Here is a 14,938-nt window from a genome sequence, read left to right as displayed (position 1 = left end):
CTACTACTGCAACTCAGACATCAGTTCCAACTTCAGGTAAGCCATCTGAAACAATAAAAACATTTACTTTTCATTTTTTGTGTGTTTTCCCCTTTGCTTTGGTTTTGCCCGGCAGCTAAAAAACAATAGTTGCTGACATACACAAAAAGTTATATCCTCCTGTAAACACTATATTTTTCCCTTATCTGCTACAGGACTGTCCAACACACAGGGAGGGGAATTTACTTAGAATGAAGGAGACATAATCTAGAGCAGCTGTGCATGGCAACCAATCATCTTATAGCTTTTATTTTCAAAGCCAAATTAATTAAGCTGAAGATAGAAGATGACTGGTTACTATGCGCCCAGCTGCAACAGATTCTGTCCGCTCCAGTTTTAGTAAATTCCCTACAGTATGTCTGTAAATATAGACATTTTCAGCATGCCATAGCAGCTAACTCTCCCTTTGTGATCTCTCTAATGTTAATATTTAAGGCTTATCAAAACCAAGCGCTAAGCCAGTTTTGCTTTCCCTTTATAAAATTTGAAATTAATTTGCTTTTTTTTTTGTCTATTAACCCCTTTTGCTGCCTAGGCCTTTTTTTTCCATTTTTTGCACACATGTTGTAATCCACATTTTAGGCCTGAAAATTACTTTAAACCCCCAAACATTATATATTTTCTGAAAGCCAAGGCCTTGTAGAATAAAATGTTGGCAGTTGCAAAATGTACAGATTGCACTATAATAGCATGTTGCTCTGCTTCAGGAGCCGAGCAGTGACAGCTCAGGGACCAAAAGCGATGCAATCAGCTACATTACCGGTCCAATAGAACGGGGAGGAGATCGATGAATGGACATTCGCCCAGCTTCCTGCCAACACCTGAGATGCCGCTCCTGGGCCCACAGGAGAGGCAGTGGAGCCTGAGAAACACGGCTGGGGTGTCATGCGGGGGGTTGGGGCACTTTACCAGCCTGCAGAAGTGTTCTGATGGCAGCTGAGCTGCCAGCATTGTTTCTATTGTAAAGCCAGCAGCTTATATTATAGTAGATATCTGTCCTTAAGAGTGGTATGCCATTTGAATCCCATACTATTCTCTGTAGTGGAGACACTTTTCCATTAATCTGGGTTGCACTCCTATGCAATCGTATTCCTTCTAGAGGGATTTTGTGACTTGCTGAATCAACGGGGATCAGTTTCCATTTCCTGTAAGCGCCTCACTATTCTGAACACTCATAGATTTACACCCTACCAATGACACCTATTGTTATTTCTGCATGAGAGCTTGTTTTTTTCTTAGCTTTCTCATTGTGGAATGCCCTGAGGACCTTCACCAAAGGAGTCAGAATTCTAGTCGCCCTTCTTAAAATGTTTCTCAGTACTTTTCAAATTTCCTCCTGAATTGGAGAATCTGGAATCTACACAACCTCCTAAACCTATCCTTCAGATTAATTAGTACTGCTAATTTGTATCCCTCTTCCTAGGAGGATTTTCTTAATTCATATATCCACTCCTCTAATCTTTGAGTACTTTCAATCAGTTTTCCATATCTAAGGATTCTCTTTATTGGTCATTTTCTAAGAATTTACCTCTGCTGATCATATCTGAATTCTGCAGGATTATTCACCCTCGGAAAAAAATTGAGAACTCCTATTGTAACTGAGTAGATGGCAGTTCCCTGCTTTATACAGTGTTAAACATGTATTCATACTGTTCCCATTTCTATTCTCAGTTGTTGCTGCCAGGTCCTTGCACAACTGTTTTTCTCCAACTTAATGCAGTGGGTGTAATGCACAGGAGTGTGACTTCTCCTTCCCTTTTTTGGAAATGTCCCCTTTTATTTATCTTGTACTTCCCTGTAGGGTCAAGAGACAGGACCATCTGTTATCTGGCTAAAAAGTTCCATGTAGTGGTATGGTGTAACTGGGAGCTTTAAGGAATCTAATCTCTGGAAGGCTGTTCCACTTTCTACTCTCTATGTAGGCTATTTGTTAATCGCTCCTAATTCTAAAAAAATGGCTTGCCCTTTACAAAGCTCACTTTCATGATTGCTAGAATCATGTATTTGGTAAGTGGTCAGGCAGGCTAAACGGTGGCTACCGAAATCCCTGACACAGCCTTCGGTGTGATATAAAAAGGTCTCCTTAGCTCTTTTGAGGTTCTGATGTTCTTTTATCCTTCTCCCTGCCTATCCTTTTTATATGGGTGCTAGAATTCTCCTCTCTGTATCTTTGAAAAGGGATTTAGGATCACTATCCAATTTTCATAATTCTCTCCCCCTCTCTCTTTAGATTTCCTTTTGGGAGGGTTGTCATACCCATACATACTGTATGTCTTGAGAGATTTTGTATCTATTAAGAACATCCTGCATATTATGGATCTCCCTCCTTCTGAACTTAAGGTTTAAGGGTGTTCTGCTTAAACCTCTGGCTGACTGAAGTCAAGGCTTAAGGGTGTTCTACTTAAGACTTCAGCTGTTTACTGGTTACTGTTTTTGTTTGGACATACCTTGTGTATCCCACTATCCTTTCCCTGGAAGTCAAGGGTTAAAGGTGCTCCACACAAGCCTCTGGCTGTTACTTAGTTGGTCTTTTTTCTTTGCCATACATTGGCTGTCCAACCTTCCTTTCTTTGCAGAGAACAGTTAGCTATCCTAGGTTTTGATCTGTTCCCCATTAACTCTTTTTTCTTGATAATTCATCACGAGACACAAGGGGTTAAATCTGGAACCAATGGGTTATGCAGCTACCTTAAGGTGATTGAACACACAGGATGAAAGTCTTTTCTCTGCTTTTAACATCCTTTTATGTATCTATCTACTTCAAGACTCTTCTAGGAAGTTTCCCAAAGCTGCTCACAGCCATTAAGGCACCTCTTTCCTTTCCCATGAAAGGAAGGTCTAGCATCGACTTGTAATGTGCTCAGGGCACTGGATCCTGCATGGGGTGCTCACCTTAGCACCTAGTGCAGCATGTGGAGTAGCTACAGGGTGCTCTACAACCAAAGGGCCATGGTCCATCTTCTAGTGAAGCCCTGTCCCTGAAGACCCCTTTCAAAATGTTGAGGCATGTCTCTTTAAATGACTGCTACACACCTCTAGATGAGAACACTTCTAAGATACAGGGGAAGTCAGGGAATCACCCCTTAAGGTTTTCAGTGCACCTGCGCCAGTTCTTGAGGGGTTATTATGGGGCATTAGTGGCAATGACTGCTCCTTTGACTTTGGCACCATTTTTTCTACTGCAATTGGCAGCCTTGGGATCTTTTCTGCACCTGTGCAGCCTCCCTCTAGGGAACTGCTGCAACTCTGCATGTTACAACACAGGGAGGAAGAACTCTGCACCATAAGCACTGAGCCACCATTCTATCTGTCTGGACACAAGGCACCCTCCAATATCTGCAGTAGCGAGCCGATTGAGGCTTACTTGAAGTACATGGTGGATCATACATGTGGGGATCTATTGATAGTGGGTTCTGTGGCTACATACCCTGACAATCGTTCTGGGGAAGGTTCTGACCCTTCTGGTGTCATGGTTTCTGACAGTCCAATGCTCTGGTCCTTTTCCCCATAACTACCCCCTCAGGGTCCTTCTCAGCTCCCTCAATGGTGCAGTCCTTTACCTTGCTATCTAGAAAAAAGTCTGCTTCAGTCATTGCTGAATAATTGCAGGAAATGTCTGACCTACTGGGGTTGAAAGCTGGCCCTCTCACCCCCCGAGTCCCTCTCTGACCGTCGTCTGCCTTTGCACTCCTTGAGGAAGAAAAATGAAGGTGCTTCTTCCAGTTTGGTGGAGCCTAGGAAGAGGACCTGTCTTCTGACATCTTTCCTAAGCTCAAAGACTCTATTTCTGTACTTGTTTACAGTTAAAACCTTTCCTGTACGCTCACGTTTACAGCCGGTGTTGTATAGTCACTAGGATCACCCTGAAAATTGTTTACTCATCTCAAATGGTTTGCCCTGAAGAGGGTTTTCTTAAGAAAATGGGCTGTTCCTGTCGTCGACCCAGCTATCTCTTGCTTAAACAAGACTTTGATGATCCTTGAAGATGTTCCTGTTTTCAAGGATAATGGTCCTATGGCTTAAATGTTGATCTGTGCAGTTTGTTCCAAGCCCACAAAATCTAGGAACGAGTCGTTTTTAATTAAGAGGAATCCTTGATTTCAATAGTGTTGGGAAGGCTTTCAGCTTTCTTGGCCTCCTGGTTTCAGGACATCCCTGATGCTTGGGTTCAGAACATCATAACCAAGGGTTATACATTGGAGCTTCTCTCCCTGCTTTCTCTTTGCTTCCTGTTGTTATACTTACCAAGATCTCTTCAAAGATGGATGAATTTCTATGCAGTTCTAGCTCAGTAATGGAGGCAGATGGATATCAGGGTATTTACTACGACCTGTTTACTGTCCCCAAAGCAAAGAGGGAGTTCATCCTATATTAAATCTGAAGATTCTTAACAGGTTCCTGCAGGTCCAAAGGTTTTGTTTTTTTGCCAGTGTCCAAACCTCCTGAAGGTGGCAATATAATATAAATGTCTAAGAATTACTATCTTCCTTTGTTCCTCGATGTACTTTAAAAAAAAAAAATATTTTCTTATAATACGCTGAAAACCCAAACACTGGTCTTATGTCTCCTAAAACCGGATTCTATTTAAAGATCTCTTCCTACAGCTGGACAAACCTATGCTCTGACCAGGTAGAGGGGTATTTTGAGACCAACTAACTGGGCTGAGGCAAACCACACCATTAGATTGTTACAACATGTAAGGCCTCATTCACATGGACTTGCACAGCCATATAGCGTGCAGGTCAATGCAGAAACCTGCATCTGGGAGATAAGCTAAATCATAAGTAAAGAGAAGGCAAGTCCTGAAGTTCAAAAACATAAATCTAGCACTTAGTTTAGGCACAGTTATTCTAATGTTTATATGCTTAGAATGTTTACCCTTTGAGCGTAACAGGTTAATTTTGTTTTGTTGGTTTGTTTGCCTTTTCTTATCTTATTCAAGCTAATGCTGCTACTAATATTACTACACAAGAAATTAACTTTAAAATTGAAGTTATGTTTATCCTTTTAGGTGTGCTGGATTTTTTGATAGACAAAAACAGGGCACTCAATGAAATGCCCCAGGCCCAGGTATCACATTTAATCAAAGAAGGTAATTAAGAAGAGCCACATATACTGTAATATGTTACAAGTCCTTTTGATCAGTTATGATTACATGTTATAAAACATATTCTCCATCTTATTTACCCCATATATATCTTATATTTTATTAAAGGGCAAACTGCAGCATTACCTGAGACAATTCTGAGTACTGCTCATTTAAATGAAACCTGGATACAGGTATGCTGTTTGATTAATGTATTGCATAGTTCATTAAAATGCCAAATTACTGAAATATACAGCAATAGTATGCACCTTAAATATTCATTTTATGGGCCATATTAACACATTCTGCCTCCTTAGGTACAGCTGAGTTATGACACCCATGTGTCATGTGTTTATTTTAGTAAAGGCTATTGTAGATCCACTATTGAAGGCACCTTGTTTTCTGGTTTAAATGTAATATGAAGGGAGTTGAAGGTGGAGTTAGATGTAGGGTGCTGTCAGGGCCGGTGCTAGACTCTTTTGCGCACTAGGCAAGACCAGCTACTTGCACCACTCCAAAAATGTTTCTAATTCCCCAGCAGTCACCCCAGTGGACAGGCTAGTCCCATCCTGCCCCAGTGGACTGCATAGTCCCATTTACTCTCTGCAGACTAACTAGTTCCATCCCCCGACCCCCCCACAGACCAGCTAGCCCCATTCTCCCCCAACACACTGGCTAGCACACATAATCTATGTCCCCTCTAGTGTCCCCAGCCCTTCCATAGCACAAAGGGCCCATGCCCCCTCCATGCTGCCCGCAGCCCTTCCATAGCACACAAGATCCATGCCCCCTCCATGGTGTCCCCAACCCTTCCTTAGCACACAAGATCCATGTCCCCTTTATGGTGTCCCCAGTCCTCCCATAGCACACAGGGTACATGTCTCCTCCATTGTGTCCCCAGCACATAGGGTTCATGTCCCCCCTCTATGGTGTCCACAATCCTCCCATAGCACACAGAACCATATAGCCTATACCTGACTATTTGCAGGCTGACAACGTTGCTGTCCCATGGTGACTCTGTTGGTGCTCCATGAAGTAGAATCACCCAAGGACCGCAAGTGTGTTACTGGCTGGATCACCAGGAGAAAATAGAAAAAAAACACTAAAATAAGTAAACTAATGTAGCTAATGGTTGATACGCTGCCATATATTACATTTTTGAGTTTTGGTACATTTTAAGTTGTTAAAGATGAAATGGTTCTGAAACCCACATATTTATACACAGTTACAAGAGGAGCAATTAAATATACTGTAACTGTAGATGAAGCTGGGGTGGGGCAAACCCAGTCCACCTGAGTTCACCCAAGCCCAAGCAAAAATGTAACTGCCATCCTATCCTCCTGACCCAATCAGTTGAGGGGAGGCATATTCCCTGCCCAGCAGCTACAGTATTCATCACAAAAGGGCGCTGCAACTGCCGACATTGATTGGGTCGGGAGAAAGACATGGCAATCAGAGTTTTGAGTGGGCTAATTTTCTTGACATACTTGAGCAGTAATGGCTTTTGTAAAAAAAATAAGCTATAGAAAAAAAAAGTATTACTGGACCTGACATGGTCTACCTCAAATGAGGGTTCTTTTGGAAATTGAAACCATCCAGCTTTACATATGAGCCGTTAAAGCTTTTTCTGTTTGTGGTTAATCAGAATTCTCTGTAGCCTTTTTTAAATCAGTAGTGTTATTCTACAGCAACCTGTTCGTGTTCTGCATTTCCACGTTTAAAGTTCTCTTTAGTTTGCAACACATTTTTATGTATTTTTATTTCACAGTATTTCAGAGCTCCTGGTGCACAGATGTTCTGCTGTTGTGTGTAGCATTTTTAGTTCAAGGAAATTGTGGAACATTGTGGTATTTTCCATTATAGCAGTAGTAGAGTATTGTAGCACGTTGACCAGCAATTAATGCAGAACGTTTGGAGTAAGTGATACCCTTTATTGGCTAACTTAAATTATTAGAGACGCAAGCCTTCAGGATGGCCTTCAGGCTTTATACAATTCTGAAAATGATCCTGAAATCCACATATTTATACACAGAGTCCAAAAAATAGCAATGAAGTATAACTATGAAATATCAAATTACAACTATTGTCTTGTTGACGTACTTAACATTATCAATACAAGTCTTTTTTAAACAGATGAAAAGGATAACTGATGGTCACCTATAATCCACACCTGGAAGGTCTAATACAAATTAAAAAAAGAACTGCAGCCTCCTCTGCACACACACACAAAAGACTTCAAGAGATATTGCCAGAACCACCTCTCTTTGCGTATTAGCAGCCACCCAGTCTTGTTGGACACTCAATAAACAGCCCAGTTGTCCAATAAGGGTATCTTTTAAATTATAAACTTTTTGCATTCATCAATGGCTAACATAGTACAATACTCTACTACTACTGCCAAAATGAGGTGAATACAGTTAACACATTTCAGTGGATTTTGGAGCGTGTTACCTGAATTACTATTTTAAGTTATGAACCGCTATATAAGCATTCACACTTACAGGTATAATATTCTAAGGATTCATTCATGAGATTTTTGAGCTCAACACAATAACAGAATTTATTGGTATATAGTATCAAGACTTAAATACAATGAACCAACAATCTATTTAACTACAACATACAAAGAACAGATTTAAACATGCCAAATACCCAGACATTGGTATCTAACAGACAAACAGGCATACAGTTAAGTGGGGGAAAGATTATATGTATAGTTACCCATTAATCGTCACATGAGGTCCCCATCCTGGTAAAAAGAGGCCGAGCTGCTTTTTCCACTCATTAATATACCCCTGGTGTCCATAGGGATGCATGGCACATCTCCCATTGGTTGCCTCCCAAGGCCTAATGGAGATTGGAGGGTTTCCAAGACCCTCTTTACAACTCCACACCCCTCTCTACGATTGGCCAGTCTACTTGTTATTAGATCAAAGGGTCTTAGCTCAGGAAAAACCTGATTATCAGCCCTATTTGCAATTCATTGGGCCTGCCACTCCCCTCCACAGTGATAAACACAACAAAGACTTTATTTCCCTGCAAGCTCAGGCGAAATATTTAAAACTCAGGAAATAAAACTATATACATATTACCTATACTTTGTGACATAAACTCTGTATGGTAACAAGCGTCACCTTTTGCACAGCTATGGAAATCAGGCTTGCTGAGGTACAGTTGGTCCATGCTTTCCCTTAACCACTTTGCATCTGACAATCTGAATTTTTTGCTTGAAATGTATTTAAAGCCCCCCAAACAGTTATACATTTTCTGAAAGCAGAGGTTCTGTAGAATAAAATGTGCCAGCAGCAATTTTTTATGTTGCACATGATTTGTGCAATTGTTTTAAATTTAGGTTAACAGTAAACGATGGCCCTAGAATTGTGGTGTAATTATTGTTTACATACATGTGTGCCCTAGAAGGCATTCTGTGACTGCAGGAGAGGAGGGGATGGGGATGCAATGTCATCTCTCCTCCTCCAATCACAGAATGCCTTGTATCCTCTGAAAAAATACAAGATTTTTTGTGAATGGGCAATAGTGAGGAGGGATGGGTGATGCAACTGTAGCAATGTACTGTTCGAATTGCATCTCTTCCCCTCTTCAGTGTCCTGAAGCCTAATGTGCAGGAAATGACAGGCTGCAAGGTATACTTGTTAGCAGCACTCTGCACATAACACCCAGTGGTATGTTAATTAGAATTTTTCCTGGAGTGTGGCCTTAAGTATGGAACACACTGATAAATCTTCATATCAGGAACATCAAAAGAATTTTGTCATTTTAAAAAGTTAAATGTTTAATTTCAATTGAAATTAAACATTTCATGTTTAAACAATAATAAAAAACCTCACCCCGTGTGACTTTGCTGTATGAAATGAAGATATCAACTATTTTTTTATCATGCAATTTGTAAAATTCAGTGACAGTATGGACTAATTCCAAAATCAGTTATAATTCCATGATACTTGGAGTCCTGTGCATTTATTTAGACTCTTGACTCTAAGGGGGTGATTTACTAACCTAAACACACGCACGCACTAGGTGCGTGTGATTTTTACACAGCAAAACGTATTTATCAACCAAAAAGTCTCTAAAAGCATATTTCCACTAATGCCATATATGGAAAAATCATGCACATGATGCATATATAATGCTGCTTCACAGTTTAGACAAAAATGGTTAGCTCATGCATTTACATTCCTGCATTCATCAACGCAAGCAACACAACATAGAGCTAATTTACACAACATCACCTTGTAATGCATGCAAGGCTTTGCACAACACACCTGCTGGGTGTGTACACACTACAAAGGTGTTTAGATTCCACCCATAGATCATGCTGGGAGGGAACACACTACAGAGGTGTATACATGTTAGTGGTGTGTTTATAAGGTTAGTAAATCAACCCCCATGCCTCAAGCTAATGGATGTTTTATAAGCAAGAATTATGATACTCCAATAACTGTAAACGTTTTTTCCTAGAGCGGGAGCCGGTTTGCCCTCAAGGCAGTTTATAGGAACAACTGTTTTAATGCCACGTGCTACGAAAATGGAACCTTATACCTGTCTACATTACAATGTCCCCACGTGGAAGCCATTACATGTGATTATGAGATCCCACCCATGAAGGTCTACAATCAAGATGGCTGCTGCTTTAACTATAAATGTCCTAGTGAGTGATTATTGTTACAGCATAGACAAAAGTTTTGCCATCCCAGTGATGGTGTTTTTCATTCAAACAACGAGTTGTATTAAAGTGTATATAAACCCTAAGAATTCATTTCTCTTGTGTGCTCCATTTTGGTCTGTTAAATATACAATTTAAAGTGTTTAGTTATATCTATTTGTGAAGAAGAGAGGGGGAGGTGTTCTGTAGATTTAGCATGCTGGCGAGCATTACAAACCTAGGATATGAACTGCGTTACTGATGGGATCACCAAATTTAAATAAAGGGGAAAAAAGCAAAACTAATTTAGCCACAATGAAGCTCCAAGAAATCCCCACCGGTCCAATTTGCACGACTGAACTAACACAACATGTATGTCTCATGTGCAGACTAAAGGATTAATTCTCACCTCCAATAGCTTCTATTCCAAAGCAGCCGCACTCCAAGGGTCGTCTTGCATAAATATATTCTTTATTGAAATCAATCAGCAACTATACACCATCCTAGCAATCCTCATGTGCAAAACTCTAACACAGTTCACCCCTCAGGCTTAATCATAATAGTAATTGTTATCTCTGTGATTAAGACCTGCGTGGTGAAATGCGTTAGATTTTGCACATGGGGATTGCTAGGAGGGTGTATATTTGATAATTGATTTAAATAAAAACAGTTTTTATGCAAAATAACCCGTGGAGTGTAGCTGCTTTGGAAATAATTTAGCCTCAATGTCAGAGGACTGGTAAGTCGCAATCTATTACATCTTTGTTTGTTTCTTCAATGTCCTCTTTACCTGATTGGCTTTTCTGAGAACTGGGGTCTCAGAGGTCAAAACTGTTAAACAGCCCATCTTCTTGGGTTTTCTTTAAGTTCCCTAACTACCATAGCAAATATACCAATGGTAGGAGGATGTGCCAGCGGCAAATTCTGCTATGGTATTACTGTAATGCTTTCATCTTGGAACTAATATTGAAGCCCAGGTCTGTTGTCACTAGATGTACCAAAGGGCTGAGGGGTTGACAGTCTTTTCTCAAGTTATGCATTTAGGATTTTGATATGTATATGTTGCTTGGCATTTTCAATTAGTATTTCAAAACATCTAATGCAATAAGTAACAGACTTGCAAGGCATGTGCAAGATTTGCATCAGAGGTAATACATTTGTACACAGATGTATGTCTCATATTGTACTTGGTAATCTTCCTGCAGACTCTGTGAGGGTATTGCATCTCTCCTCCAGTTCAGTTGTATGAACACTTATTTTCTATGTTGTAATTTAAATTTGGAAAACAACTTGCTTATGTAAAAAACAAAAATCAGTGGAATGGGTATGTTCAAAATCACACAAAATGCTTACATAAAATATGTTTAATTGCAGGTTGCACGGGGCCTAATGGGATGGAAAAAAAGGTAAGTATTAATGCATTGTGCTTTCATGTATATTTTTAAAAAGACAGATACTTTTTCTAAATTGTCTCTGTGTTTTTGTACATGAACAATATAATATTATAATTTGTGAAAATCACAACAGTTTTTTACTTCATTTTTCAGCCCGGAGAGACCTGGATTGACAACTGCCAGATATGTCATTGTGACAAAACTTTGGTCAAGGTTTATTGCTCTCCTATGAAATGCCCTCCTCTAAACTTCAGTATATGTGAAAAACCCTGGAAACCTTACCCTATACTGACTACAGGGGATCACTGCTGTCCAAAAATTGAATGCCGTATGTATGATTGAAGGGTTGTGATTCTTAACTTCTGTAATTTGTATGTACAGTATAACTACACAGTATCAAGTATATTTAGAATGTGTATTTAAATATGTCCTTGGGTTATTTTAATATCCAATCTTGATTATCATTTCTTTGGAACTGTATCCCACACATGCTATTATAGCTCCTGATTCTTTGTGATTCTATGTGCTTATGTATGCTCTCTAACCACCTCTGAGGCCTTCTACAAACATGTGTATTTGTTTTAAGATCATGTAACTTTTGAAGGAGTTAGTAGTACCAACTTTTTAAACATATTTTACATTAAATTAGGTGAAGAACTATATAATCCTATTTTTTTTATTTTCTGTTTGGAAATGAACTGGAAATCTGTAGTTTATTTTCATTTTAAATGTAAAAAAATTGCCCCCTACCCCCATGCTGTCCATGTCATGGGTCCTTCCTCTTCTTCTTTGAAGAAAGTAGTGGACGGTCCTTAAGGATGTACAGAACAGTTTTTATATAATGCTCTGGGCACCATTCTGTGCATCAGTACTTTGAGCCCAGGCCCACATGATTATGCACTCCCAGGGTGTGTTTCATTGACAGCCTGGGCTCCCAGGAAGTAGGTTGGATGAGTATCATTCAATCTGGAAGAGGTATAGTGGTTAGGATCTGAAGTAGTGAGGCTGTGGGGGCAAGCACCAGAGAGAAGATGAGTATTTCAAAGAAAGTTTGTTTTTCCTGTTTTTAACTTCTAGGCAACAACTTAATAAATAAATACAAAATAAGTGGAGTGTGAAATTTGGTCAATGATGCAGAAGCACTCCAGAAAAAAAAAAAATGTCAAGAAAATAAATACAATAAAAGAATGTGTATGTTTTATGCTTACCATTCTGTCCAGTCTACAATGTTGGCATGACAACATTATCAAGACAACTTAGAATGACACACGCCAAGATTCCAGGTCTCTAAGGAAGTTGATTGAATGGTGCTGGGGGTAGTTTAACTTTAAAGAGGATTGGTGGCCAGAAAAATGGTTAGTCTGCAAGGCATGGTGCCAGTCAGTATAGCAACCAGAGCTGCTTTTTAATTTAAAGGTCGCTGGGGGATTCAATTAAAATCCTTTTTGCTCAAACTGTAATTAGGCAATGTACTGTATTTTGCGGTCCATAAGACGCACCGGACCATAGGACGCAGGGAGGTCCGGCGCGCCTTATGGAGCACTCGAGACTGTAGCTTCTGTGACAGCTTCTATGACAGAAGCTGTGACAGAAGCTGCAGTTAGTGACCGCTGAGACAGGTGGCGCTGTGATTACAGTGCCACGGTCTCAGTGATGACACAGAGCAGGCGAAGAACGTCTATTCTTCGTCTGCTCTATGGTTATCTCAATCGTCGCCGCTGCTCGGTTTTGATACGAGTGATCTCATTAGATCACTCGTATTAAACGAGCAGTGGCTCCTGCTGCTGAACTCGTTTGCCGCCGCCGCTGCTCGGCTTTAATACGAGTGATCTCGTTAGATCACTCGTATTAAACAAGCAGTGGCTCCTTCTACTCGCCCGACGCCCGAAACTGCATGTCTCGGGCGTCGGGATTCGCTCCATAAGACGCAGGCACTTTTTCCCCCTTCTTTTGGGGGGAAAAAAGTGCGTCTTATGGAGCGAAAAATACGGTAATTGTTTAATAATTGATTAAAACAGTATGATCAGGAAATAAACTATTGTTTCTTTTTCCCCTTTAGGATGTGACCCTTCAGGGTGCACGTATCCAACAAAATCATGCAAACTGGGATATGAAGCCGTCCCAGAAATTTCAAAGGGAGAATGCTGTATCATACTTAATTGCAGTAAGCCTTCCTTATTTTCCATTGATTTATAAAATTCTGCAAACATAGTAGAACAGGATTAAAGCTAAACTTCTTCCACACACTTAAATGCACATTTGTAATAAATATTACCCCTGGTTCTTGGCCTGAACTTTATCTGCACACGTACAATGCTGTTGAATATTATTGGCTTCTAGTGCACCCCACTCTCCTAGTCTAAATGATCTTGTACTGGAAATTACAGGATGTCATTATTAACCCATTAGTGATACAGTTTCAGAAAAAAACTTTGTTCCTAGGGACTGGAGCAATTTTGCCATTTTTGTTATATTTTTGATTAACCATAATTTCCATCTTGGGAGATATAGGTCACAAAATACAAGGAGTAAATGCAATTTTAGTTTGGAACAATTTTAGAATGTGGTAGGTTTGTCTCCTATCTTTAATAGCCTCCTGGGCACTATATTTTACTATAATTTTTTTCTTAAACCTAATTTATTTTCTTTTTTTAATTATAAAACTTTTTTAAACTTTATTTTTTATTTTTGAGGGACAAAGTAAGTCTTAACCTTTGAGTTATAGGGGTTGATTTACTAACCTTATAAACACACCACGAACATGTATACACCTCTGTAGTGTGTTCCCTCCCAGCATGATCTATGGGTGGAATCTAAACACCTTTGTAGTGTGTACACACCCAGCAGGTGTGTTGTGCAAAGCCCTGCCCCGAATTGCAAGGTGATGTTGTGTAAATTAGCTCTACATTGTGTTGCTTGCGTTGATGAATGCAGGAATGTAAATGCATGAGCTAACCATTTTTGTCTAAACTGTGAAGCAGCATTATATATGCATCATGTGCATGATTTTTCCATATATGGCATTAGTGGAAATATGCTTTTAGAGACTTTTTGGTTGATAAACATGTTTTGCTGTGTAAAAATCACACACACCTAGTGCGTGTGTGTGTTTAGGTTAGTAAATCACCCCCATACTGTCATCTACAGAGAATTGAACACTGGAAAACAAAAAAAAGGTACAACTGACCAGGGTATAACCCCTCCCACTACCAGCTCTGGGGTTTTAAATACTAGCCTAATATTTTTTTCATAGAAACTTTGATTTTCTTCTTCCCCATCTAGCCGCAAGGCCTGGAACTTGAATCCATCAACAACCCCCCTTTACATGAAGGTGCACTCTACTTTCCAGACCTCTGAGTCCACCTTAATGTCTTGTAACCCCAATGTATGGATGCAGGAAGTGGTGTCTCAGGGCTTCAAACTCAAGTTTAATTCCCTGCTCCCATCTCTTACATCAAATCTCCCTGTTACCCCTCAGCAATTTGCAATCTTTGTTCACTCTCTAGAATTAAGGACCAAGGGTTCATAGCCTAAGTCCCTGTTGCAAAAAAGGTTTCAGGGGTTTTACTCCAACCTGTTCTCTGTACCAAAACTCAAAAGGAGCATTTGCCCCATCTTGGACCTCAAGGCCTTGAATGTTTACCTTGGGGCCCAAAAATTATAGACGCAATCTGCCAGAACTGTAATTGCTTCCTATAACCAGGGAACATCTGGCTTCAGTGAACATAAAAGATCCCTACATGCATGTGCCCAATT

General features: G+C 40.0%; 1 protein-coding gene across 1 annotated transcript in view; it reads left to right on the top strand.

Annotated features, from left to right (window-relative positions):
- LOC108795964 (mucin-5B-like) overlaps window positions 1-14,711 on the top strand; it is a 102,136-nt gene extending 87,425 nt beyond the window's left edge. The window contains exon 11 of the mRNA XM_018567327.1: window positions 14,465-14,711. Coding sequence (XP_018422829.1) covers window positions 14,465-14,711 — 247 coding nt within the window. The remainder of the gene's footprint in view (window positions 1-14,464) is intronic.
- Window positions 14,712-14,938: the final 227 nt, after the last annotated feature.

Source organism: Nanorana parkeri, unplaced genomic scaffold (assembly GCF_000935625.1).
Source record: "Nanorana parkeri isolate BGI_ZX_2015 unplaced genomic scaffold, ASM93562v1 scaffold1030, whole genome shotgun sequence".
Lineage (NCBI taxonomy): Eukaryota > Metazoa > Chordata > Amphibia > Anura > Dicroglossidae > Nanorana > Nanorana parkeri.
The sequence above is the reverse complement of the archived record's forward strand: the minus strand, read 5'-3'. Positions and strand labels throughout refer to the sequence as shown.